At 46.5% G+C, this 27,251-nt stretch overlaps 1 protein-coding gene across 1 annotated transcript in view; it reads right to left on the minus strand.

Moving 5' to 3' along the window:
- The window catches only part of ABCA4 (ATP binding cassette subfamily A member 4), a gene marked incomplete at its 5' end in the record, with an annotated part of 130,323 nt that overhangs the window by 12,983 nt on the left and 90,089 nt on the right, over positions 1–27,251 (minus strand). The window contains 18 exons of the mRNA XM_080655604.1: positions 712–774; positions 1,452–1,572; positions 2,423–2,552; positions 2,949–3,072; positions 5,820–5,967; positions 6,991–7,106; positions 10,247–10,424; positions 12,027–12,196; positions 12,453–12,527; positions 12,653–12,758; positions 14,730–14,762; positions 16,211–16,305; positions 19,809–19,995; positions 20,816–20,914; positions 21,389–21,513; positions 22,353–22,615; positions 25,942–25,990; positions 26,338–26,543. Coding sequence (XP_080511730.1) covers positions 712–774; positions 1,452–1,572; positions 2,423–2,552; positions 2,949–3,072; positions 5,820–5,967; positions 6,991–7,106; positions 10,247–10,424; positions 12,027–12,196; positions 12,453–12,527; positions 12,653–12,758; positions 14,730–14,762; positions 16,211–16,305; positions 19,809–19,995; positions 20,816–20,914; positions 21,389–21,513; positions 22,353–22,615; positions 25,942–25,990; positions 26,338–26,543 — 2,288 coding nt within the window. The remainder of the gene's footprint in view (positions 1–711; positions 775–1,451; positions 1,573–2,422; positions 2,553–2,948; positions 3,073–5,819; positions 5,968–6,990; positions 7,107–10,246; positions 10,425–12,026; positions 12,197–12,452; positions 12,528–12,652; positions 12,759–14,729; positions 14,763–16,210; positions 16,306–19,808; positions 19,996–20,815; positions 20,915–21,388; positions 21,514–22,352; positions 22,616–25,941; positions 25,991–26,337; positions 26,544–27,251) is intronic.

The following is a 27,251-nucleotide window of genomic DNA, read 5'->3' on the forward strand; positions in this document are numbered from 1 at the left end:
GAAGACAACTTTAGATCCTTACCAGGCTGGAGAGGGCACCAGAGGAATCTACGTAACACATTTTACTAACTAGCCATTACTTGCCATTAGTTCCCCATATATTTGCCTCCCTACAATCTGCTACCCTAGGAACTCAAAGTCCCTGTCTTTTGTCTTGTCACTTCTCTAAAACTGTATTGTTCCTTTGCTAAGGTGCTAGATAGGCCTAAGTTCTAACCAACCGTTTGCATCATTTGTTTCCTCGTGTACATGTGATGCACATGCTAACAAGCCTCTGTCTTTCTGTTGTTAGTCTGTCCTTTGTCAGAGCAATTTATGGAGCCTGAGAACCTCAGAAGGTAGTAGGAAAGAGGGTTTTTCCTCCCCTAAAGTGGCTACTGAGCACTAAAACCGCTTCTAGTCTGAATTGGTATGTGCTGTAAGTATAAAAGACATAGATTCTGAAGACCTAGAACAAAACAAAAGGATATAAAATACTTCATATAAATCATATGTTAAAGTGATAATATTTCAGATATATTGGATAAAATAAGTAATTAAGATAAATTTCACCTGTTTTCACCTTTTTCATGTGACTACTAGAAAATTTAAAATCACCTATGGTGACTTGTGCTTTATGTTTACCCGATAGCTCGGCTTTGGTGGGGAGGGGAGGTGTGCACAGGAGCTGATTCCCGAAGCCCTTTCCGGGGTGACCTGCAGAGTACCCACCTCTCCAGGACGGACTCCCACACACAGCCTGTCCACCGCGGGGCTGGAGGTGCCTGAATAAATCTGCAAGATCAGAGAAACTGGACTGAGGACTGAGAGAGGGTTAGAGCAAGGAAGACAAGACAGAGCAAAGACTAGCTTCGGCGAAAACTACCAACACGAAGAGGTTACAGATTAACAAGGGCATTCAGAGAGGAGCTGTGAGCTCTAGAAATCCTGAAATTGAGCCTGTGCAGAAATTGACCAGAGACAGCTTAGTGAGGCTCTGGCTGAGGCCCTGCATCAGTATCCAATATTAATACTACGGAAAATTCAATGGAATTCTATGTTCTTGGAAGACTAGTTAAATGGATAGAGCACTGGCCTGGGGACTGAAAGGTCTCAGGTTCAGTTCAGGTCAAGGGCACATGCCCGGATTGTGGGCTCAATCTCCAGCCCTGGTCGGGGCATGTGCAGGAGGCAATCAATTGATGTGTCTCTCTCACATTGACATTTCTCTCGCTGTCTCTCTGTCTTTCCCCCTCCCTTCCACGCTTTCTAAAAATCAATGAAAAAATATCCTTGGGTGAGGATAGAAAAGAAAAGAAAAGAAAAGAAAAGAAAAGAAAAGAAAAGAGAAGAAAAGAAAAACAAATCACTTGCATAGTCATATCGCTTATTCTACAGAAGGCAAATGACAATGTGGTGCCATCTCGGGGTCCAACTGGCACCTCCAAACTAACACAAACCTATTTCCTTACCTTGGTTAGTTCATTTAGACTTAAGATATCATTTTTATTTCCCCCACTAATAATTCTTTGTCTTTCTTCAGCCACATCATCATCTTCATCCACAATGGGCTCCTTTGTGGGCACAGCAATCCTAAAGGAAGGACAGAGGACAGGATTGGGCCGGTGCACAGCATCCTCAGCACCGTCCTCTTCCTCCTGCCTCTTTCCCCACTTCTGCCCCCAGCCTGCCGCTTGAATTCACAAAAGGACTCCCAACAGAAGAGGCATTAGACAGAGAGGGCAACTAGTTTAGATGGCTCCTGTGTGTGCTACACTTCCTGAAGGCAACGGAGCCTGAGAACCTCGGAAGGTAGTAGGAAAGAGGATTTTTCCTCCCCTAAAGTGGCTACTGAGTCCCCAGGGCTGCCTTCTGGAAACCTGAGCGGCCACGTCAGGATGAGGCAGGGTCTGGGGCCGGAGCCTGGGGAAGAATGGCTGGGCTGGGGCACGGTTGGCAGCCACCTCTTCTGGCCAGGGGCACTGTCACTCCTCTCCACATTGATGCTGGCTGCACTCAGCTCATATCATCCCATTACTCCCTTCCTTCCCGGCCCTGTCCCTCCTCTCACATCTATAATTAGCAAAGGGGCCTCCTTTGTGTATTGCCTGCATACAGCAGCACTTTGGGTACCCCTTAACCATTATGCTTTACTATACTATCATCCAATTTAAAATGAGTATCTGCTCATTAAATGAGGGAATAAATATTAATGATTGAAACCAATAACATTATATTTTAAATACTTCAAAGTTTAGAGTCGTCACAAATTCTTTTGTGCCGATTTTAATGTTTTTCTTCTTCTTGTGTTATTCAGAGCAAGCCAGGCTTTGGGAACATAAACACCATCATGGTGTGGGGCTCATGAGGAGAAAGACGGCCATGTGGATGTAGAGCCAAGTCCCCGGGCATTGGCACGCTCATGGCAGCGGCATGGATGTACCATCTGGTGAAGAAGAAGTGGTGCTGGATGAGGAGGGTCAGGAAGAAGTACACCACCCCTTCTGCCGCCATGGCAACCAGGTTCTTCCCAATGAGGTCCCATTGGAACGGATTTGGAGAGTTCTTCTCACCTGGGGACAGAGGACACCGGAAAGCGACAGGAATTAAGCACATTCTGCTGCCCTAGCTCCCCCTAAAGACCTAGTTTCAACGCTCGGCTCAGCTAGACCAGCCCTTATGCAAGGAATCAAGCAAGAGCCAAACACAAGCCTCATCCTGGCTTCTCAAGTCAGAGCAGGGAAGAGTGGAGCCTGCCCTCCACCTCTCCTGTGGCTCCTCAGCCAGGAAACAGGCTTCCTGGCTCCGATCCCTTCTAGACAGCAGGGCAACCCAGACCGACCTGGTGTCTAACCCTCCCCCCTGCCCTGCACCCACTCTCCCTGGCCTAGGCTGGACAGGAACTCCTGCTTCAGCCCTCCCGCCTCAAAGGATCCAGGGCCATGCTCTCCTGGCCTACTGCCACCCACCAAACCGGGCATAGACGTCTGTCACAGCCTGGCTCAGCGCCAGGTCAATGAGGCCCCGGCCCAGGCAGAAGTGGGGGAAGATAATGAGCAGCTTCCTCAGCAGGGCATTGAACCTGAGCAGCGTCTGAAACACAGCAAAGCAGGGCAGTCAGGAAGAGGGCCAAGCCCATGTGCCCTGAGCAGGGTGGGCCTGGGGAAGGACTGCAGAGGGAGGGGTTTGTTGAGCAGACAGGAAAATATGGAAACACTCACAGGAGATGTCTCTTGGGGAGCCTCACAGGCAGCCCTTGGGAAGCTCACTGTGGACTCACTTTGAAATTACACACAGCCCTCCATGGCATTTGCTACCAGGAGAGGCAGCGGCTGGGAATGTGGCCCAGGCTCTCGCCTTTGGTACAGCTGTGAGCCATCTCGTGTCCCCGGGGACTGAGGCTCTCTCACCTGCTCTATCGTAGCCCAGCTTAGACCAAAGGGGAGAGGGTCCTGGGAGCATCTCCCTGCTCTGCCTCTCCGCTCCCACAGGACAGCGATGGGCTGTGTGCAGATGCCACCAAAACTAGAGAAGGCAGAGACTCTCTGGTGTCTGTGTTGAGTTGGGGGACTTGTTTCCAGGTGATCAGATTGTGCCTGCTGCCTCAGCCTCCAAGTGTGAGCAGAGTCTCCCCCAAGCAGACAGAGGGGACACGGAGGAGGTGAGGCTGAAGAGGCCACTGCTGCCCACTTGCCTGACCCATACCTACCACACAGCCTCCTTCCTCTCCAGCCTCCCCCTGCCTCCCACAGTTCCCGAAAGGCACTCTGCTCTTTGGCCTGTGGGCCTTTGAACTTGCAGCTTCTGTTAACCATCGTTATTAGCAGGAAAGAACACCCTCTTCACAAAGCTGGCTCCAATAAACCCTCCTCTCATCAGCCTTTCCAGATTCCCATGGTAAAATACCTACTCCTCGCTCATACTTTCCACATTGCCAGGGTTAATTATTTTTTACCTGCCTACTTTCTCCCTAGTCAGTGGTCCCCAGAGAACAGGGATTGGGTCCTAACCATTTGGTATCCTTCCTGAATATCTTGCACAACAATTAGCTCATAGTAGGCACTTCATTTATTTACTAAATGGGCTAATAAAATTCTACTCATCCCAGGCCAGGCTCAAATGGAATTTCCTCCACCAAGACTCTCCTGGCCCTTGCAATCCAGCTCTTTTGGGCCCACCCTGACCTGTAGCGTTTTATCTGTGTCGCCCCTTCGATGCTCTGTCATATGGAGTGGTGTGTCCTGAGGTTTGTTCCGGTTCCTCAGTTGGTGTGCAGGTCACTGCCTGACTGGAAGGGGAGTTCCTGGGGGCAGTGCGAGGGGTTGCACTTATTCATATCAGCACAGCCATCTTGACTGAGTAGGGACAGCAGGGGAGTCTCCTCTGGGATACTGGATATTTCTGCAGCATCTGTCTGATAATCTGTGTGACAGCAACCAACTTTTATGCAGGGGAGGAGGGTGCACTCAAAAAAGGTTGGCTAAATGAGTGCAGCCGGCAGGAGGGAGGGAGAATGTTCTGAATGGCTTTAAGCTTACCATTTAATTATTCAGAAGTAACACTCTCTCTTAAGACTTAGTGGGCTGTGAGCCCGTGACAAAAACAGCTCTGAAGAGCAGCCTTTTCAGCCTGCCAGGGTGCTTTGGCAGGAAGAGGGAATTGGGAGGAGGAGGTCTGGAGGTGGGTCTGTGTTCCCATCCACCTCCCTTTTGGGGTCTGACTGTAACATGGTATATATTTTTTTTATCAGTCATGGGATAGAAGTGGGATGAGGGGGGGTGGGTTGTTCCTTGCTTAGTGGCCACAGAAAGCCTGGCAGGGTTTAGGAAAGAGTGACTGTCAGGAAGCCAGGAGCTGGGTGGTTAGTGTAGATTTGCCTTGGGTCCTCCCAAGGGCCCAGAAGCAGGAGTGGGGCCAGGGACCAGGGACCAGGGACCAGGAGCTGCAGGACAGCAGAATAGATGCACTGGTGCCCATCCTCTGAACGCAAAGACCTAATGAGGGAAGGAAATGAGTGGCTAGACAGGCCACAGACACATGGGTGAGACCACCAGTCCTTGAGGATGTTCCCAGGACAGTCATGGCCAGGGCTCAGACACAGCAGGTTGGGAGCGGGAGTGTGGAGCAAAGACAGCCCTGCAGCTGCTACCATTGTGTTTAGGATCCAGTCTGACCAGCTCTTTCTGGGTGAAGAGAAGTCTGGGGGTTGTGGATAGGATAACTGGACTTTTCAGGCCATAAACGACTCATTCAGCGCCATAAATTCCTAACCCTTATCCTCAGGATTAATTTTCATGTAAAATAGTATATATTCCTGTTAAAATTTGCATAAGAAAGTGGAGAAAGACTATATATGTATTTGCTTATATATCTCCAGAACACATACGAATCTTCAATGAAAGGTCGCCTCTGGAGAAGGGAACCAGGTGATTGCAAAATAGGAGTAGGAAGGAGACATTTCATTGCGTGCCTTTTCACACCTTTTAGATGTTGAAATCACATGAATGCTATGTGTGTGTATAAACCTTAACACTGAAGTCCTCAAGAAAACCTTCTTAAAGGAGTAAGAAGGATCATGAAAGGTCATTTATAGCTTGAGAATGAGCTCAGAAAACCATGACACCGGAGCACACACATGAATAAGGAGCTTAAAGAAGAAAAGAAGGAAGGAAGTAGGGAGGGAAGGAAGGAAGGAAGGAAGGAAGGAAGGGGAAGAAGCAACATTCATTTATGCACTGACTTGTCCAGACACAGTGCCCGCCATGGCTCTGCTTGACCATCACATACTCTCCTCTAGTATCCCAGTCATCAAACAAGGAAGCCAAGAAAGTCGCGCTCACCTGGTTATTCTCAAATAATTCCAAGATGAAGGTGATGGCACTGCTGTTGATGCCAATGAACAGATTAGCACAAGACAAGGCCACATAGGCTGTGCTGGGGACATCGAACAGGAAGGATGCTGGGTACATCATGGGGATGACTGCCCATCTGTGTGAAATGACACAACTCAGTGGACAGAGTGCCCATTTCCACTCCATCTGCTGTTCCCCAGGTATATGCATTCCCCTCACGCAGGAAGTGATGTGTTTGAACTGGTGAGAGTCCCAGGAAGACCAAAGAGATACTCCACCCCTTGGTCTTTGTTCCTCATCTTTGACTTGAGATAACAATGCCTTCCCTGACCGTCTTGTGGGGATTTTGTGAGGAACAAAGGAGATAGTAACCGTGGATGTACATAAATTATTAATCCTTGTACAATGCACGGAGCACTGTCTTCCTGCAATGCTTCTCACTTGAGTCTGGATCAGCAAAGCTGAGCTGAGACCCCAACAGGCTCATTTTCATAGTTCACTGGAGCTGATGTGTCAGTCATGCTAGTTCCTGAATTCTTTTTCAATAGAGATAAGTGGAGACCATTGCTCTAGCAAGACTCTATTGGCCCACATAGGAAGGGCCAGATATCATCTTCACTTTACAGATAAAAAAACTGAGGCCTTGATGAGGTATATTACTTGTTCACAGTACACATGAAGTAAGTGGTAGGCCTGGACATAAAGCTGCACACTTTGCTCTAATTCCACTGAATTTAATGTCTGTGACATCCTCTGGCCCTGACTCAGGAACAGCTTTTCAGCGAGTCTTCTACTGTGTGTACATAACCCTTGGCCGGTACAGATGGAGACATTGGGATGTTCAGATTGGCTTTCGATGAATCAGAATCACAGCTGGGTGAAAAACGGGGGAGTGACTGAGTCCCAGATTTTGGTTAGGCCACTGTTTGAATGGGAGAAGATTCAGGCCATGTGGCGTGAGTAGACCAAGCCTCAGGAATACCTCCACGTATGGAGTCAGACACAGAGGCCAGGCAAGGTTGTGGTCAGGATGAAGAGTCTGCTGGGGGCCAAAAGCTAACCTTGCCACCAGAAATCCCAGGTTCTGCTTGGAAATCATGCCTCCCCTCCCCCGCAGCTTCCCTTTGGAGAGCATTAACTAATGGCCTGAACAACTCACCCGTACAGCATGAGCAGTGCAACAAGGGCAGGAAGATTGTTCGGAGAAGTGTAGGCTTTCTTCTGAAACCCGACAAAGATGCCCACCACCAGTGCCGCACTCACAGCATAATTCATCTTGGAGAGAGAAGAGGAGAGCAAGGCGCTTTACCTCTTTGGACCTCTGTTTCCTGTCGCCAAACGAGGGCCGAGGGCCGGGCAGCTTGTCTAGCACATATGGTCTGGGATTCTGATTTTATTGGTCTAAACAGCTCTTGGTTAGCATATGTTAAGCTGTTTCTAGTCCTCCTACCCCACCCCACCTCCCTGTGTAGGGGACCTTTAGTCTGCATATTTTACAAAATTCTACCTGATTTCTCATTCTCTCTTTCTAATTGGTCATGAAGTCCTATTGATTCCACTTTCTAAGTATGTCTCCAGAATTCAGAAAAAAACTTAATATATAGTCCTTGGTCTCATGAAGCTCAAACAAATGATACCTTTTTATCACTTTCTCCCTTCTCTTCCCTTCCTGCACAATTCAGTACTAAAGCCATTAGAATGGACAGGGAAAGTTGGGCAGCCATGGTGAGGTTAGGGGTGGAGTCAGAACAGGATGAGAACCTGAGAAGGCTGAGAATGGTATCTCACAGGGTGTGTGAGCCCCAGTGGGGTGAGGAGGGTGTTGACATGGTGTGGGGCATTAGAGTCAGAGCAGAATGAGGAGGACCTACCTCCACGTGGGGTCAGCTGGAGCAGGAAGAAGAGAGTGTCCACACAGTGGAGGGGATGGTGGCAGAGATGGGGACTTATGACATGCAGGTGTATTGCTCAGGTAGGTAAATGAGTTGGGGGTAACAGAAGCTGGTGTCTTACTCTTGAAGAAGGGAGTTACAAATATGGAAAGTGGAAAGCCATAGTGAGCCAATGGTGTTGGTTTGAATAGAGGTGTTAGTGAGCACTCAGTGTTGGTGTATAAGTAGGTAAATAGAGATGTAAATGGTTTTTATTTATGTATATGCTTACATATCTCCCCTAGTTCTCTCCACTGAGATGGAGAGATGGAGAAAAAAAATCCTGGGACCATTGAGACCCCAGTAGCATAGAACCTACCTAGCTCCAAGATCTTGATTTTGATAGCTGTTTTCCATGGAAAGGAACCAGGGTTCCTTGGGGACACAGTTGATTCCAAGTAGGGCTGGGGCAAAGTGGAGGACGAACCTGGAACACCTTGCGGTGCCAGAGGGCATGGAGTTGCTCAAAGACAATGGGGACAAAGTCAAAGGAGGCAGCTCCATCAGGCTCCCACTGGCCAAACTGGGGATAATTTGAGCAGCAGGGTAAATAATAATGGTATCCAATTATAACCCATGGACTGACATGGGAAGATGACTCCATATAGTTATAAGTAAATAAATGAATGAATTGGAAGTTTGATAACAAACAGGATATTAGCACAGCTTTAATGTACCTCTTTCCAAAATTCTTGCTAATTATAAAAAGAAGAAGATTAACTTTACAGTGAGGAGCTCAGCAGACACCACCTTCATCAAGGGACCACTGTCAGTAATAGGACAAATTGAGAGCAGCATCCACCTGATAGGATGCAGTGAGAAGACACCATCCCTTGTGATGCTGCTGCTGTGACCTGAATCTGACCACGAGGAAACATTGGGCCAATCCTGATTCTATTCCATATTCTATCTCTCCTTGGGTTCAGACATCTCTGTAGCGAGGTACATGCATGGTCAGCTCCAAGTATAAATTCTGTTCCTCATCTTTTTTTTTTTTTTTTATAAATATGTTTTTATTGATTTTAGATAGAGAAGGAAGGAGAGGGAGAGAAATAGAAACATCGGTCACCTGCCTCCTGCACATCCCCTACTAGGGATCAAGCCTACAATCCGGGCTTGTGTTCTAACAGGGAATTGCACTGGTGACCTCTTGGTTCCTGGGTCGGTGCTCAACTATTGAGCCACACCGGCCAGGCTGTTCTTTGTCTTTAAAAAAAAAAAATAGAGTGAAAAAACTGGCAAGTTAATAACTTTTCAGTGCAGGTGTGCCTAGCTCTTTTCACGTTCAAAGTACGAGGCCAATGTGGGGCCTGTAAGTGATGTTTTTGTCCACAGTGAGGCTTGAGAATCTGACCTCCTCCCCATGTGTTCATTAGTGTTTTTTCATGCAGACAGAAAACAGAGGAAAGAATGGAGGTGCTATTAATAATTTCTGGTTTTGTATTGTTAAGTGACAGCCTGCTTAATAAGTCGAGTAAGATTAATGAGATCCTTTGTTTTACCTCAACATTCTAAGACTAACGTGATCCCCACTTCATGTGATGATAAAGTACATCATGATGGAAACCGACACAAACTTCTCCAGCACAGCTTTTAGTAAAGGTTCCTAGAGACATAATTTCCCAAGACACCCAGAATACCTGGAGTTGGTGTCACAATAATCTCTATTATATTATAACTAATCTTTGCTGCCAATTAACTTTGACCCTGTGGTCTGACATGAAGCCCCCCATGCTGACCCCTCCCTGCCTCCTCCAATACTGGGGTGAGAAGAGTGCTAGTCTGCTGTTGATTTGCTAAAAAACTTTTCTTCATTCTCCCTAACTTGGTGGCTAAACTGATATAGTGAAGGTCTGGCTGCTTTGGAAAATCAAAATAAGGCCAATGGATAGGATGCCAGGTTTAGCAAATAAAAATATAGGAAGCCTAGTTAAATTTGAATTTCAGAAAAACAACAAATACATTTTTTAGTGTAACTATGTCCCATGCAATATTTGGGGGGTGAAATGTATCTACCCTAAAAATTAATTGTTTACCTGAAATTCAAACTTAACTGGGTGTCCTATATTTATCTGGTGACTCTGCCATAGGAGATTCCATCCTTACCCCTTGGGGGTGGCAGGATTTAAGAAGAGGATGTGGGGTGAAGGTCTGCTTGGTATTACTTCTTCAGTCAGATATTCTCAGGAAGGCCAACCTCACTGAGTGCAGTAATTATTGGATGGGTCAGAGGCCCCTGAGGCAGGGCACACAGAGCCCCCACTCAGCAGTTGTTAAGCTGAGCCCTACATTCGTCCCTAGCTTGCCGTTCCTAGTTCTGTGCCTTTCTAAGAAGTCAACAGACAGCAGACACACAAGGCCCTTGACATAGCAGTCCCGGCAGTGGGAGAGCCTCACCCTACTGCGGCCTTCAGTCAGAGCAGACACCAGTGCCCACCCCTCAGGCCAATGGAGGTGAGAGAGGCACCGTGACCTGACACTTACGATGTCCCAGAAGAAGTTGGTCAGCCAGTAAGTGGTGGGGCTCACTCCACTGACAAACTGGAGGTGCTTGGCTTTGTTCACTCTCTCCTGGATCAAGTAAAGGACAAAGCTGGCTGGGACAAAGGACATGGCGAAAATAACGCAGATAGCCACCACAGCATCCACAGCGGCGGTCAGCCTGCAGCAGGACAAGAGACACAGGGAGAGAGAGGTGAAGGAGGAGGAGCAGATGCCAGAGGAAAACAAAGTCAGGCTCTGGGGAGGCTCAGCCAGTCCTAGAGAACAGCCTCCAAAACCCCCTTCTCAGCCTGATGTTTGTCATTTCATTCAATTATCTTAAATGGAGTCAAGGTTAAGTGGGTATCTGAGGGTTTCCTGTTCTATGTTGATGTTGAATATTGTTCCATTTTCATATGAAAGTCTAGATAAACTTTCAAATTATATACTGATGGTTATAGAAATGGGTTTGTATATTATCATTTGTCATATATCACAATGCTCTTATCAGTTCTAATAATTTGTCTATAGCTTCTCTTGAATTTTCTATGTAGACAGTCATATGGTCTGTGAAATTTATTCCTTTTGTTACAAGAGGCAAATTATCCTGTGAGAACATGAAACACATCATAGCATGGATAAATGCTCATAACATAAATTCAAGAAAGCAGAGAACAGGCCGATTATACAGGACAGGGCTCTAGTCATCCTTTCTTGGGCCAAGTGAAAGGCATCTGGCCAAGAGGGCAAGTGTGGGTTGAAATCCAACCTGAACTTCACATACAAGCCGTGACCCCTTGCATGGAACAGTGCCCACTGAGAGAAAGGAGCACATTAACTAATTCCCACAAAGCACCGTCTGTGCTAGTCAGCGTCCTTATAAAATTAGAAATAGCATGATCCACACACATTGTAAAAGTAGAGCAAATGACTGAAAGGGAAACGTGCAAAAACGTTTAGAGGAAATACCCTAAACCTGTGTAGGGTTACAGATAAGTTCTTAAGACTCTGTTCTTTAAACTTTACTTAATGAACATATACTATTTTATAATCACAAAGACTCCTATTTCATATTTCATATTCAAGAGACTTGGCAAGGCTGAGTGAGAATAAACACAAGGCAGGTGATTCTTCCTTAATCCAGGGCCTGGAGGATGTCCAGAGGAAGGTCCCAAGGTTCCAGGGCCAACTTTTAGCCAGTGAGCCTGGGCACGTGGAGGGCCCAGTGTTGAGGGCTCTAAGTGTCCTGGGGTAGGAAAATGAGGCCCCTACTGCTTACCACAAGCATGCACTCACACAGGCTACCAGCATACTGCAGATTGCACAAGATTGATGTTTTTATTGCCTGAAGCTGTGCGGGAAGAGCCTAAGCTTGAGGAAGGCAAGGATCTGATGTCATGTCCATGGCCTGGTTGTCTGAGGGAAATTACCAAAATCTGAGCTAATTCCTATTGGGGAGACGAAAGATTTACTGAACTTTCCCCGTTCCCGGCAGTCATTTCACATACTGCAGAGGAGGATATTTGTGTAAGCTCCAGGAGTAACTTCTTACCAAGAGCCAAAAGGGAACAGAACCAAATCATGCTTACTTTCCTAGTAAGGACAAGGAGAAAGAATGGCCAGGCAGTCTGGCATACAAGCGCTGAAAGTCTTATGTTCACATTTGCCGGCTGACCAACCTTGCCCTCCAGCCCAGCAGCTCCGGATAGTGATAATCCTCGTGGGTCTCCCAAGAGAGGAGAGGGTGACAAGACAGTTGTGTGGCTGGGCCTGGGTGGCTTACACTGTGATCTCAGAGAGCTGCTCCTTGGTCAGGTTCAGAGGCTGGCTTAGGACGGTGATGCCATACTCCTCGGGGTCCCTGTCCGGGTGCAGGCTGGCTCGTAGGATGGCATTGTGGGCCACGTTGAGAAAGCTGACCAGGGCGTGCCAGCCCTTGTTGTTAAACCACACCTGGAGGGCGGAGACGGCCTTCCTTAGGCTGTGCTGGCATGACCCAGCGGCCCTGCGCTAACAACAGCTGTTTAAAGAAAAAAATGAGCCGCAGGGAGAGGAATGTGAGGAGGAGGAAGGATTTGGCAGCTGGAAGACATTCCATGCTAGTTTTCAAGTGGAGACTTGATGGAATTTAATTATTTGGGAAAATAAATATAAAGTCACCAGCTCATGTGGATTTTTAGCTCTGGGGCAGGTGACCCAGGGCCAATACCTTAATGTTGTCTTCAGTTTCCAGATGTCTAAGGAAAACAGACATTTCTTTAGCAGCCTCTCTGGTGACCGGGCCCTAGAAAACCATAATGAATAAGAAAGAGGTTTTTTTATTTTCACTCTTAGTATTAATGAGATTTTCTGTCTCATAATAACTGGCATGTTGAAGGTCCTACCCAAACCTGCAGCCCGTTTACGTACCCCGCTCACATTCATCATCTGGCCAAGGTCACTTAAAAATCCAACAAGTGCCTCCCCAGTGACAGGGAGAGCCGGCAGCTTTCCTCCGATGGAAATTCCTCCGTACCTGACAAGGGAACAAGAAGTCCTCAGATCAGTGCCATGACCCACGTCTGTGGTGCTTCATGCTTGCCAGTAGCACTCAGTTTCTGTAGGGAAATGTGTGCCTTGGGAGGCATTGTCTGCAATAGTGAGCAACGTGGCTCCACTTTACAACTTTGAATGCTTCCTCATTGCCCCCAGATGAGTTCTGATCCCTCAGAGCTTGGTCTCTCTGACCTCTCCAACCCCTCTCATGCCTTTCCTTGAGTGGCATATCCCGGCCACATCCAATCCAATACCTCGCAGAGCTACCAACAGGCCTGGTTGCCTCTGCAGGGCTGCTGGCTTCCAGGGCTGCTGGCTTCCAGGGCTGCCTTTCCTGTTCTTGAGCAGTGGTTCTCCCCCTTCCTAATGCCGCGGCCCTTTAATACAGTTCCTCATGTTGTGGTGACCCCCAACCATAAAATTATTTTCGTTGCTACTTCATAATGGTAATTTTGCTAATGTTATGAATCGTAATGTAAACATCTGTGTTTTCCGATGGTCGTGACCCCACAGGTTGAGAACCGCTGCTGTAGAGCCTAAGACCATCAGAAAACACAGATATTTGCATTATGATTCATAACAGTAGCAAAATTACAGTTATGAAGTAGCAACGAAAATAATTTTATGGTTGGGGGTCACCACAACATGAGGAACTGTATTAAAGGGTTGCAGCATTAGGAAGGTTGAGAACCACTGTTCTTGAGCATCAGGCCAACTGCATCTCCTCTATCATATGTCATCTCCTCTTTGAAGTCTTCCCTGACTCGCCATCATCCCAACAACAATTCCTCTCCTGCATCACATCTGTCTGTACTTTACAGGCACTTCCTGCAGCACGGGACTCTCTTTAACCTAATCAGGACCAGTCCGGCTGGGCCCAGCTCTCCATGCCTCTCAACGCTGCCCCTCCCTCAGGCAGCCCCTCACCATCTTTTGCCTTGACTTAAGCTCTAGCTCCTTAATGAGATCCTAGCCTTAGGTCTCTCCTTGTCCTAACCCATTTTCCACACTGCTCTGAACATACCAGGGAGTGCCACTCTCTGGATAAAACCTTTCAATGGTAGGATAAAAGCCAAGCTCCTCTACAAAACAAAGTTAATTTGCTGAACTTTATTTCTCAAGGACTCAAATTGCGCTCCCCCCATGCCCTCAACTTTCTGCTTCAGCTGAGGATTTATCCTTCCCTCTAGGGAGCAATTCTAAAAGACGGATAACACTTTTATGGTCTAAGACAGGGGTGGGGGACCTTTTTCTTCCAAGGGCCATTTGTCTATTTATACATCATTCACAGGCCATACAACATTGTTCACTTAAAAATTAGCCTGTTATATTTGGTCAAACATTTAATTAACTCACCACTAATGCCTTGGCAGGGCCAGACCAAATGATTTTGAAGGCCTTATATGGCCCGAGGGCTGGATGTTCCCCACCCCTGGTCTAGAACCAAGTCAACCTCAGCTCTGCCTTTATTCTACAGGCCCATTCCTTAGGGAGCCTGAGAGGCTAGCTTACTCCTGGAATGTCCCTGGAGGATTCTCCAAACCTCTGGAATGACTCCAGTCTCCAGGATGCCTCAGGAATGAGTTACCTGGGGCTGGGCCAGATTCCCTAAGGCTTACAAGGAATGAATGGGCCACAGAGTGCCTGGGCCCAGGTCACATGGCCTCTCATTAGTATTGCAAACTATTCTGTGCTTGAACTTTTAGAGCCTCCCCTGAGTGAGAATGCTCTGGGACAACTCTTCAGGGAATATCACTTCCCGTCCATGTCCTTCATGGAGATCTACCACTGGGCACCTTCTGGGTCCAGGGTGTGTCTAGCCACATGTCCTTCAGGGCATGTCCTGTGACTTTCTGAGCACGCACAGAACATTCATCTACCTGGCTTTGAGGTGTGGCATTTTAAATAGATCAATTTGAGATTTTAATTTCTTATGAAAATAGTTTCTTACCTCTGTTCGTTGACCCAGAATTTGCTCTTTAAGCTGAAAGTGAAAACAAATCAGACAATGAATCCCACTGGCCCAGCAGTGTTAACTTTCCTTCCGCTCATGGGGTGTCTCAGTGTTCAGGGGCATTTTTGCTTCTCCTGATATCCAAGCAAAATGGAAACCTCGCAGCCTGGGAGCTGAGCTGATACGCATGCAGGAAAAGGACTGATGTTTCCCACTGCTGGCTCCTCAAGTCCCATCCCACATGCTGGGCTTCCTGGGATGCCCTGTTGTCAGGTTATTTGTCAGACCATCTGGAACCAGGTAATATGGTAACTATCACGCCAGTGTGAGTGGAGGTTGCAGCTGCCCTCTTCCACCTGCACGAATAAGGCTCTAATAATCACCTGCACACATGGGGGAAGTTCTGACTCACTCTAAACCCAGACTTCAGAGGCTGACTTCTAGCCATTCAGGGGTAAAATGACAAGATGCCAACAGTAGACCTCATAGGTCAGGCTCACAACTATCATTGTCATCGAACACAAAATCCAACGTTCCATCATGTAAACTGGCTGCTGAGAACAAAGTTTTGGATGCTTGTTGTTTATCCCATGATCTGCTTTTATTTTTGGGTGTGGATGGCATTCTTTATTTTGCTGACTGCTGGCTTAGCCCTGCCTTCTGGCAGCTGCTTTCACTATCTTCAGTGTGTTCTGGTTAAATGAGTCCATTTGTTCTTTCTGCATGGCTCTGATAGGGGAGGCAACTGAAAGTACTACTAAAATTAGACAGTACGTTTTATTTTAAAGCCCCAGAGCACGTGGGCCTGGGTCAGGGTTCCTATGATGCCACCTGGGTAGCACACACTTGTCAAGCTCCCATAGGGTTGGCTGAAGCCAGCCCATTCCCAGCTGAGGCTTGATAACAGCTGCAGAGCTGGGAGAAATAGACACATGTAAGAGTTCACTGGCTTGTTATACGGCAGCACTGCCGGCGTTAACTTACAGTGAGAGTGTGACAAGTGCTGTGGACCTGGCTGGCCTGTGGCCTCACTCAGATACTGTACCCACTGCCTCTAGCCTATCTTGGTCTAATCTTTTCCTTTCTGCTGTTTGCTTCTTACTTTTCTGTCTTGTTTCTTTTTCCTCTACCTTTCTCCCTTTACTCTTGCTCCTCCCTCCAAACTTTGTCTCTTTCTTAACTAGTGAAAATGTGAGGCTGCATTAGTAGATAAATCCTACATTTAAAATTTTAATTTTAGTAGTGCATGGGTTACCCATTGAGACTGCTTAGTCTAAACAAAACAAACAAACAAAATTAAACTTAAGCTGCATTTTACTTGTATATTCTCGATTGCTCTTTCTGTTAGCTCAGGAAAAAGAAGAAAAATTCCACTGCCCTGATTGTTGATAAATCATGTGAGAAAATGGTCTTCTGTGTTTAGTTAATAGTTTGTACAGGGAGCCAGGATGAAAAGCATAACAGGGGTCTCTTCTTACCTGGTTCGGATAAGGGCAGGATACGTCTTTACTAAAAAGTCGGAGATGTTCCTGTCTGTGAGGTCTTGTAGAATTTCAGTGCTGCGCTGCATTCTCTGAGAGGAGACATTCCTGTTAGTTACTTTGGAATGTGAGGCTTTATAGTTTGTGAAACTGCTTGTTCTTCACCAAAAGTTATGTTAGCTGTTGAGCCCCCCGCACTCAGAACAGTACCCAGCATATAGTTGAAACAGTAAATTTGTGACATGAGTGAAAGAATTCAAACAGGACCTTACAATTTATAAATCACATTCAAAATACATCTAGGAGTGGAAGCGCGATCACCAAAAGGCTTTGGAGAATTCAAAAGAGCATGAGTTTGGCCACCAGGTGGCAATATTACTTTACATTTGGGAATAGGTAATGGTTTAATTTCCCATGAGTCATGAACCTTGGTTGTCAAGGGTATCAACCAAAGGTAGAGAGGGAAAATGTTGGTGGCTTTAACACCATGCTTCTCATTTTTATACACTTTCTGTCTCCTCCCCTTTTCCTATTATACTTCCTTCTTCAGTTCACTTGCTTTACCTAGTTCATCTCTCTAACGCTAGGAGAACTGGCATCTACAGAACTCTGTGTGCAGGCACTATGTCAAATGCTCTGCACACATTATACCCCTTAATCCTCAAACCCCCATGACAGAAGAATTATTACTTTATCTTACAGACAGAGAAAGTGAGTTCAGAAAGGTTGGCTAACTTGCACCAGGTTGTTGACTGTGTGATGGCTGACCTAGGATTTGAACCTACATCTGTCTGACTCCACAGCCCTCACTCTTTTCATCCCAGCACCCTGCTTCTCAAGCTGAGGATGGCATCCCGGGGAACCACCAAACTCTCTGGGTGGAATCTAGGCTGGAACAATTGCTGGTGCCTGGGAATTTTATGATAAATTGTTTTCTAAAAATTCTGTAAATAAAATACTACTATAACTTTAACTCGGTGTAATCTAGAAGTCAGGGGTGGAGCATGTCCACTAGGGACCCACCACCACTGAAATAATTCAAGAACAGGATGGAGCCCTGCAGAAGACAGCATCCACCATCCGGTTTTCCAGATGACGACAGCTTACCACCTCTGAACCAAGCCTGTACCCACACCTCTGGCTTAATTCCAGGCTGACTGGGAGAGTGTGTTTGAGTGAGTAGATGTAAATATGAGTGTGTGTGTGTGTGTGTGTGTGTGTGTGTGTGTGAGAGAGAGAGAGAGAGAGAGAGAGAGGAAGTAGCTCCTGTGCAGATTCATGATGTTATATTTTTTTTTCTCTAAAGAGAGACATGAATGATAATGAGGAAACACAGACACAAAGAAAATCACAGGAACTGGCCTGTTCCCAGGACATTGGCTGTGGTGGCCTGTTACATTTTCCCCCTAGGAACCAGGCACCAACCACTAAAAAAAAAAGGTTCTGTAAGCTGGGCAGGCAGCCTTGAAGTGAGAACTTGCTGAAGAAAGGAATCTCCACATTGCTGCTCCTGGCCTTCCCTCCGCCCTAGCCAGGACTCAGTATAGAACTCTGTCTGATGCTGGTGCGTTAGAGCAGAAGCAGCCAGAGGCCTCGGCAAACCCAGCAGAAGTAGAGCTTCCTCTTGGGGTACAGGGGATTGGGACACGCTCCCTCAGCTCGTCTTTAGGGATTCCTGTGATGCAGGGTGGCTGAGTTATGATTCAATGGGGAAATATACTGCTTGAGAAATAGAAAGGTATCTGCTTTTAGCATGGAGAGAGAGAGAGAGAGAGAGAGAGAGAGAGAGAGAGAGAGAGAGAGAAAGCAGGATGCTCATAAACAGAGTCATTCACAAGCCAGCTCCTGGGATTGATGCTAGGGCAAAATTTAGTTGTCCCCCATGACCTGCTCTGCCCTTCTGCCATCTGCCAGACTAAGAGACTGTTGGGTGCAAGGCCACCCAGACTCCCTTGACTTTTGATTCTGGCCAATGACAGCTAAGTGTGGTAGCTTCTTGAAATCTTCATAGAAGATAGCATATTTGCAGTTTGCCCTCTCTTTTTATTCATCCCTTCTTTCATTCTGTGGTCTGGAAAGAAGGTCCTGCCATCTTGGCCAATGAGGTTGAGGCCTGTTTACCATGGAGAAGCAGCAGAACAGAGAATTCTGGACCACCTACACGAACTTTTACAGGAGAGGGAAACACAGTGTGTCTTATTTCATCCACTGTTAGATTGCAGTGGTCATCATTCCATTGAATGTAATTCTAAATAACAGTTTCCTTACCCACATTATTTCATTGAATTCTCATAAAATGCTGTGAAATAAATTACAGTTATCCCCAATTTATAAGGGAGGAAAGTAAGGCTCAGAGAGGCAAGTAACCAACCCAATGCCTGTGCTCTTGACACTATGCCACACTGCCTCTCTGGGAACCCTTCATTCATTGGCAAATCATTAGATATGGCTACAGAATGCCCCACTCGGTCCAAGTCAGCAGGGAGGATCATTATCAACCCAAGACAAAGTGAGACTTCCCTGACCCCTTCTGTCTCTAAAAGCCCTGGGAATGGCTCACTGTGATACATTCTGGAGTTCAGAACACCCAAGAGAGGATGCTCAGAGCCAAGATCGTTGATGTCCCTGCAAAACATGGTTATTGGCTGTGTGTGTGTGTGTGTGTGTGTGTGTGTGTGTGTGTGCATGTTAGTGACACAGCACATGGCAAGCTTCTTAATTAAGATGGTTAATAAGCATGCAAATACATATGCATTTGAATGCACACTACAACACTGTTTATAATGGACAAAAGTTGAAAACTCAGATCCAAGAATGAGAACTTTGTTAAATAAATTAAAGTAAATCCAAATAGTGGGATAAGCATGCAGGCAGTAAAAACACTTATGTAGATGCATATTGATATGGGCATATGTTCATAATATGCTATTAAGTGAAAATAGCAGGTTTTAAGACCGCATTTTGAATATAATCCAGTTTGAATGGATAAAAACCAAATGTTATTGGTGGTTATTTCCAAATGATAGGATGATTTTTTTTCTTCTCACTCATCTGTATTTTCTAATTTTTCTATCATGAGCATGCATGACTTGCATAATGTTTCAATGTTTAGATGTTTTCTTACTACATTGCATAGGAAGTGTGTGGTGGAAAACAAAGCTGGTCAGTGACTTCCTCTGAGTGGCTGGACAGGACGCCAGGGGAAGCCCCTCTGAGAGAACCCAGGGAACCTCATTAGGTCCTGCACTCTATGGTCAGTTTAAAATGTTTGGCCCGGCCGGCATGGCTCAGTGGTTGAGCATTGACCTATGAACCTGGAGGTCATAGTTTGATTCCAAGTCAGGGCACATGCCTGGGTTGAGGGCTCGATCCCCAGTGTGGGGTATGCAGGAGGCAGCTGATCAATGATTCTTTCTCATCATTGATCTCTCTCTCTCTCTCTCTCTCTCTCTCTCTCTCTCTCTCTCTCTGAAATCAATAAAAATATATTTTAAAAAATAAAGTGTTGTTTGCCCAGGAACTCAGGGGGCACAATGTTTTCCCCCCACTCCCTGCAGATTCAGGGCCTCCAGTTTTCCACGGAGGATCGAGGTACCTGAGGGGGCGGGAGCCCCCCTGCACCCTCAGGGCACTCGGGGAGCATGGTGAGCTTCTCCCTGGTGCTGCACCAGCAGGAGGGCGAGGGATGGTCTGGTGTCCATTTCTGCTTCTGGAACAGGTGGGTGACGTTCGGGGACACAGAGGGGACCTTCCAGGGGGTTGAGTTGCCACAGGGGTACTCCCTTCATGGAAGACAAGAAAATAGTTCACAATCAGCCCCAAAGTTCAGAGAAAGCCCTAGAAATGGGGAGTAGTGTCCAACCATCTCCTCCCTAGCCTTTCCTCCTCGTCCTCAGAGCCATACACTTTCTTCTTATGCTCTCAGAGGTTAGTTTCTGCTCAAGAAAAATCAAGACTGGGGTGTGCTTTTCATTGACTTGGTGTGGGACTGGTGAAATTATCTAGTTTCTGGGCAGTTTTATCTCTTTTTTCTCTTCTGGTGGCTCTAGCTGTTGAGAGACAATAAATAAAAGAGGAATTTGAAATTAGCCTAATTTTGGTCCTTATCACTAGCTCTGAAAAAGATGATTGAGAGAAGCAGTGAAAATTGTATTGACTTTTTAGGATTCTTGGTGGATTTCAACTGCCCTCTAAAATTCCCTTCTTTATACACATAGGAATAATCGAAAGTTGGCCACACATGCAATTAACACCATTCTAGGTCCCATTACACAACTGATAGTCCCCATCTCCAGCCTTCCCCTGTTCAGATTCCTTCCAAATAAGTTGTGAAAAGCATAAATCAACTTAGCATGGGACTTTTGATATTGGGAATTACAAAGATAAAGAGCTGCCCAGTGAAGCAGGGGTTTCCTGAGAGGGAGTGAACGCCTTGGCACGCAGGTGTTGGAGGAAAAGCTGGGTGAGTGCTGGGCAGGGAGAGTGATGTATACAGAGCAGGACTGAGACAGGGCCCATCCCAACCCTGCCGTCTCCATACTCTATCATCTGGGTCTCCCAGGGCAGCTGTCAGTGTTAGGGCAGGGGTGCACAGGGACTTACGGAAGCCACTCTTCCTTTAGGCAGCGGTTGCCAAAGCCTGGCTTGTTCAGGAGGACGTCTGCAAATGCTGCAAGCCGCTCACTGCCCGGCTGGTCCATGCTAGACAATGTGAGAGGGGCTTACTCAATGGGCACGTGACTGAGACAGAGGGACAAAGCAGCCAACATGTGACTCAACAAATGTTTTATTGAGTGGCTACTACATGCCAGGCCTGTACACAGGGCACAGAATGCTGCACTGGGTGGTTATAGGTCTTCTGGGAAGGTGGCAGCCTCCCCAAACACGCCCAGTGATGGCATATCACACCTGTGTCCCACAAAGATGAAGCTGCCACCTATCACCTAACCTTGACTTTCTCTTTTCTTACTCCTGGCTGCCCTGGTTGTTCACTTGGGATCACCTTCCAAGTGGCAGGTACCTTAATTTCCTTTCTGAGGGCAGTCCAAGGACTCCTGCCATGTTGGTGACTGTCCCAGAGAGGGGGAAGGCCAGGGCCCCATCAAGCAGCATGTGACCCAGGAGCCCCACACCCCATAGGAGCAAATGATGACCAGTGGGGACAGGTCTACGCACCTGAAGAAGGTGTACTGCTGCCCATACATCCAGGGGTGAAGGGTCAAAGCAGGGTATTCACCAAAAGGAGGGATGATGATGGAAAGCATCAGAGCCAAAAACACAAAAGTGGCTGGGAGCACAATCTGTGGGGAAATAAACATGGCAACATGGGCTGTGGGCTGTGGTGTGCAAAAGATACACAAACATACACGTGCATGCACACACACACACACGTTCATTCTTTTAAATGTTTAATCTGCAGCCTCATAACTGGCCCTGGTGGAAAGTCAGGTTTCTGGGAAACATTATGGGCAGCACGTGCAAAGGCAAGACATGTTCTGATAACCATTGAAGAGGGTTGAAGTAGGCCAACACTGAACATTGAAGTAGCCCCAGCCAGGTGGCTCAGTTGGTTGGAGTGTTGTCCTGCACAATGAAAGGTCATGGGCTTGATTCCCAGTCAGGGTGTGTATAGAAAGCAACTGATCTCTCTCTCTCTCTCTCTCTCTCTCTCTCTCTCTCTCTCTCTCTCTGTCCCTTCCTCTCTCTCTAAAATCAATAAACATGTCCTCAGGTGAGGATTTGAAAAATACAACTACAAAACATTAAACTAGGCCAGTGTTTAGCTAGAGGTCAACCTGAGTTTCTTTTTCAAATAAAAAACAAACAAAGAAAAAGAGAAGACAATAACCTTGATATGTAGGGTCACTGCAAAAATAAATGAAAAATATTGTAAAAATAACAACATTGACGTATTCACTATTATTCATTTTCCCTGCTTAGTGAGGTCAAGTGTTAACCAAGAATCAAAGTAAAGGTTGGCAAAGAGGAAACAAAGGCAACAGAATTAAAGAGCCTGCTCACTGCTGTGCCTGAACCCAGGGGCACAGAAAGCCAGGCAGAGGAGGGAAAGGCCAGGAGGAGTAGGCAGGCCCGGCCAGGAGCCACCCAGCACAGCCCAAGACCCACAGCACAGCAATACCTGGGCCAGGAAGTCCTTGTGGCTGCGGACGGAGTGGTGGAACCGCTTGACCAGCAGGGCCTGCACGTGCTGGATGACCAGCCGTGCTCCTGTGTTGCGCCAGCTGCCCTGCTCCTCAGGCTCCCGGCAAGGCTGGCCCTGGGTGGGAGGAGCCGGCTCCATAGAGCAGCCGTCGGAGCCCTGGGGAGTCTGTGTGACCTCCTTGCTAGGACCCGAACAGGGGTGTCGCAGGCTGACAGTTTCTCTTTTCTGCTGAGTGTTGCCTGAGTGTGAATTAATAAATTAGAAAAGCACCCACAAAGTCTGGATCTCATATGCTATTATTTTCTTACTCTATTAAATTTCCCTTCATTTAAATCAGCAACAAAATATCAGGCCAGGTAGGCTAATGAACTTATATAAATTCTATTGTTTAGTGTAAGTCATTTATAGAAAAAATAAGCTGAAATCACTTAAATATTCTCTATAGTAGTTAAAAAGAACAAGATAGATCTAAATGCACTAAGAGGTTGAAAAGATATAGCCAAGTAGCAGACGATCTTAGTAATAAGATCGTATTTATATTAGAGAGCACATACATCATATACAAAGAAACGTGTTATTTTTTACACACACATACACCCACACACACACACACACACCTGCCAAGCTTCAAAAGATTGCCCATAAACTGTTGACAGTGGTTACCACTGCAGGGCAGAGCTGGATAAGGGGTGAGGGATGAAGTGGGAAGGGTGATTTCAGCCTTTTTTTGTATATTATTTGAAAAATGTTTAACAAAAATATATCCTATCTAGTAAAGACAGAATATGCAAATTGACCATAACCCTACGACAAAGATGGTAGCGCCCACAGCCAATAAGGAGAGAATATGCAAATTGACGCGACAAGGCGAGAGGCGGGAGGTGGCTCTGGGCTGGAGCGAAGGAAGACGGAAAGGCGGCTCCAGGCCAGAGCAAAGGAAGGAGGAAAGGTGGCTCCGGCCCGGAGCGAAGGCGGGTCTGGCAGCCAGGGGAAGAAAGGCCTATTCTTGCATGAATCTTCGTGCATCATGCCTCTAGTGTTCATATATAACCTGTGTACTTAAAAAAGTGCAAGGCAGAGTCAGCTTGGTTTTTTCTGATTTCTTAGAGGCCACCAGGAAGTGGTGGAAAGAGTAATGTCCCAGGAGTTAGGAGATCTTGGTTTGGATCCTAACTCTTGCTGGATGCATTTGGCTAAGTGATTCAACCTGCCTGAATCCAAGTTTTCTGTTCTGTAAAATGAAACAGAACATTTCACAGTGCTGCTATAAAGATCAAATGGGCTAACACATGTGAATGTGCTTATTATCATTGTAGGTTATCAGTGATGTTCAAGCTAGAGTTTATCATCACTGTTCAATGTTCATTTGCAGGACGTTGTTGAACATAAAGGGAGAGCCTGGAGGACCTCCAGTTGGTCCCTGGCTGCTTTTTTTAACCCACCTACTATACCTTGAACAAGGGCAGCTGCAAAGGAGCTGGGTCAGCTCAGGCATCCTGTCAGCCAGCGTTCTCTGTCACCGGCGATGCAACGGGCCTGGCTACTCAGAGGGAAAAGAACTTCTCCAGGCTCATTGACTACAGGACACCAGAGTCCTGGTTCTCTGGACTCTTTTCTCCTGATTGGGGCTCACATTTGATGTCTTCAACCCCCTTCTGGATGCCTGCTGCCTCTCTTCATCCAGCCTGAGCCCACTCTCCCAGCCAGAGCAAAGTTCAGAATTAGAATCCCAATTTGTCCCTGGCTCTGCTGCCCTCTAGTGGTAACTGGCTGTGAGCCACCCCTTCAGGGGTGGCATTGACCCTCTTGGTACCTTGAAATGTGTGAGTCCAATGGACAGTTACTGATTCCTTCAGACTTTTAGACTAGATCTTAAAATGTCCTCTAAAACTGAGTAAATGCAAAACAAATGCACGTAGCCATCTGAAAAATGGGAGGTAGTGAGAGTTTGGCCTTGGGAGTCCTAGATTTGAAAGCCACAACTAGAAAACTAGACTCCGAAGCCTGTGTGACTTCAGGCAAGTCATCCAACCTGTGTGAGCTCAGTTTCCCTGAGGTAGGGCTAATCCCTGCCTTACCCTTCTCATGAGATTATAGTTAGTGACAATCAAATAAAACAATGGGTGTTAACTGCTTTCTAAAATATAGAGGGCTCACAAGTTTGAGGTAAGAGATGATTTGTATATGTTGAGATTAGAGTGTCTAAATAGTAATCAGAAATTGCATACTGTGTTAAGACTTGGCATGTATTAACTCATTTAATTCTCTCAACAACACTAAAAGGTTGATACTATTATTGTTCCCATTTTGCAGATGAGGAAACTGAGAAACAAAGAGGCTAAGTATTTAACCAAAGCTACTCAGTTAGCAACTTGTGAAGCTCAGGTTTGGTGTTTGGTCTGCCGAATTCTAGAGGCTACCCTCTTAACCTCTATCCTTGGAACCTTCCATTCTATGCCCAGGCTGGCCAGTCTTCTGATGTGTAATTTATTCTCTAATTGCTAAGAGGGATTATTCTCTGCAGATAAAAGACCCCAATTCTGGAGTCTAGCACAGATCTACCTGGGTCATAGAGCACATTTGGGCTGCAGAATTTGACCATTGGAAGTTCTGAGCATAGCTGATAAATAAACTTCTGGGATCATTTGTGAAGCAAGATGAAAACCATATTATCTTAAGAGCTGGCCCCAGAAGCCCCACAGGGAGAAAACAGTTTTTGTTCAGGAAAACACCATGATATGCCACACTAGATAGAAGGAGGTAACCAGTGGCAGGAGCCCAAGGCAGCAAAGGAGAATTGACACACAGCTTCTCAGGAGAGAGGAAAATGAATGGGACAGAGGAGCCAGGGAGAAGGTTTTATCACTGTGGGTGGATGCCTATTGTTCTTTGTTCTATCTAAAGTAGCCTGTGTTGTGGCAGGTAGCCCCTCCTGCATGTCCATCTCCCCACCCCCACCCTCCACAGTAAAGTCTACTGTACTCATGAATGCTTTGTGTGGCTTAGGGGTTTTGGTGGAAACCACAGAAGAAGCTAGATGGCACTGAGGCTCACATATATAGAAGAGAGACCCCCAGAATCTACACAAATGATGGTCCCCACAGTTTCAAATTTCCACAGGGTGCTAAATGAGGGTTCAGAATATCTTGGTCTCAAAGGAGCCAGGAGACCTTAGCTGGCATCTGGGTTGTATTTACTGTCACTGTTATCTCTAAGGACTCTGCAGGGTATCACTCATGCAGACAGGAGCTGATCAGAGGCCTGGTGGAGATAAGAGGAGATGAGGATAGTGACCTGGCCTGAACAGAGACCTGGCGGGGGGTGAGAAGCTCAGGTACAGAAGCTGATTCATCCAGCGTTCCCACCCACACCTAACTCCCTCTGCTCTTTCTTTGTCCTTCAAAGGAACCAAGAATGCCAAATGCCTGTTATTTGGATGCCAGATAAATACTGTGGAGGAGTGTTTGCCTGCTTTGTTGTTTCATGAGTTTTTCCTTAGATTCTCAAGAGGGAACTTAGGGGAGGGGTGTGGTGAGGGGAAAAGCCACAAACTCCAGCACCATACCGGTGAACAGAGGTCCTGAACCAGAGTCCTCCGTGACCTTCAGAAATATCTGTTAAGGGGAAAAAAAGAGAGAATTTGGTTTAGATATTCCCACTCTCAGAAAAATCTAAGCCAAACTCAATTATGTTGGGGATTGCTTCATAATGGGAAGAAAATACATTATGACTCTTTATCTGAAAACATGGTCTTCTATAAACACAAAAGTGTATGCACACAGTGACCACAATTACATAAAATATGTATGCATATGGACAAAGGCAGGAGGAAGTGAGCCAAAGAATGAAGATAGATGCTATGCTTGGGTGGGGACTTACGACTTTTTGCCTTTACAAAACTTCCCTCTAGTGTGAGACTTGTGCATATCTTTGGTATCTGCAGTGGTAACCTCTGCCTTACCTCTTCCAGGGGAGTGTCAGAAATACCAAAACTGCTGAGCCCCAGGTCAGCCAGAGTCTCCTCCAGCTCTCTGAAAAGGCTGGCATATGCCCTCTGCTTGAAATTCTTATTAGGAAGAAGGAAGATCAGTTCTTGACCAATGCATTCCACCAGCTTTGCCTCTGGAACATGGTGGCGAACCACCTCCATCAGCTCATTCATGTCCCCTAGGACAACAAAAAAGACAGAGACTGTTTTCTAGAACCGGGAAGACTGTGAGCTTGCCTGGGTCCCCTCCTTCCTTCCCATTTGAGGAAGGGGCATCTTGCTCCTGGGGAGTGACTCTTCTAGAGGAGTAGCACACTTTCACGTCAGTTTTTAGTTGGCCCCGTGATGGGCACTAAGAAGGAGAGGGACGTGGAAAAAGTGTCCTCACTAACTAGCTGTGCACCTCTGGGAGGTCATGCAATGTCCCTGGGTCAATGTTCCCCTTCATTCAATAGAATGTTCTGTCCCTGACAAGTTAGGTAACATTTGGGCAGGTCAAAGCCTAGTCTCTTCGTCTGTGAAAATGGGAAAGTAATGGCATCAAGTTACGTGTTGTTTGTGAGTACTGGATGAGCTAATTAATATACGTAAGAAACTCAGAAGATGCGCTTGGTGCGCAGAGTTAGTGGCTATTGTTATCATGAACATCACCTCTGTTGTCCATTCTTATTCACCACAAGCCTGAGGGTTAAGTCAAAGGTGCTTTCATTTTCCTGGTCTGGCTCAAGCTATGGGGGACTTGCCCAGGATGCATCCCTAGACTTGGTAACTGAGTGGGTGAGAACTCCCCTTTTTAATTCACACACCCATGCTGCTCTGACTTTTTGGAGGGCTGTGCCAGTTCCCTTGGGATTGCACCTGCCTCCTCAAACAAAACAAGCCCTAAT

Source organism: Plecotus auritus, assembly GCF_963455305.1.
Source record: "Plecotus auritus genome assembly, chromosome: 2".
Lineage (NCBI taxonomy): Eukaryota > Metazoa > Chordata > Mammalia > Chiroptera > Vespertilionidae > Plecotus > Plecotus auritus.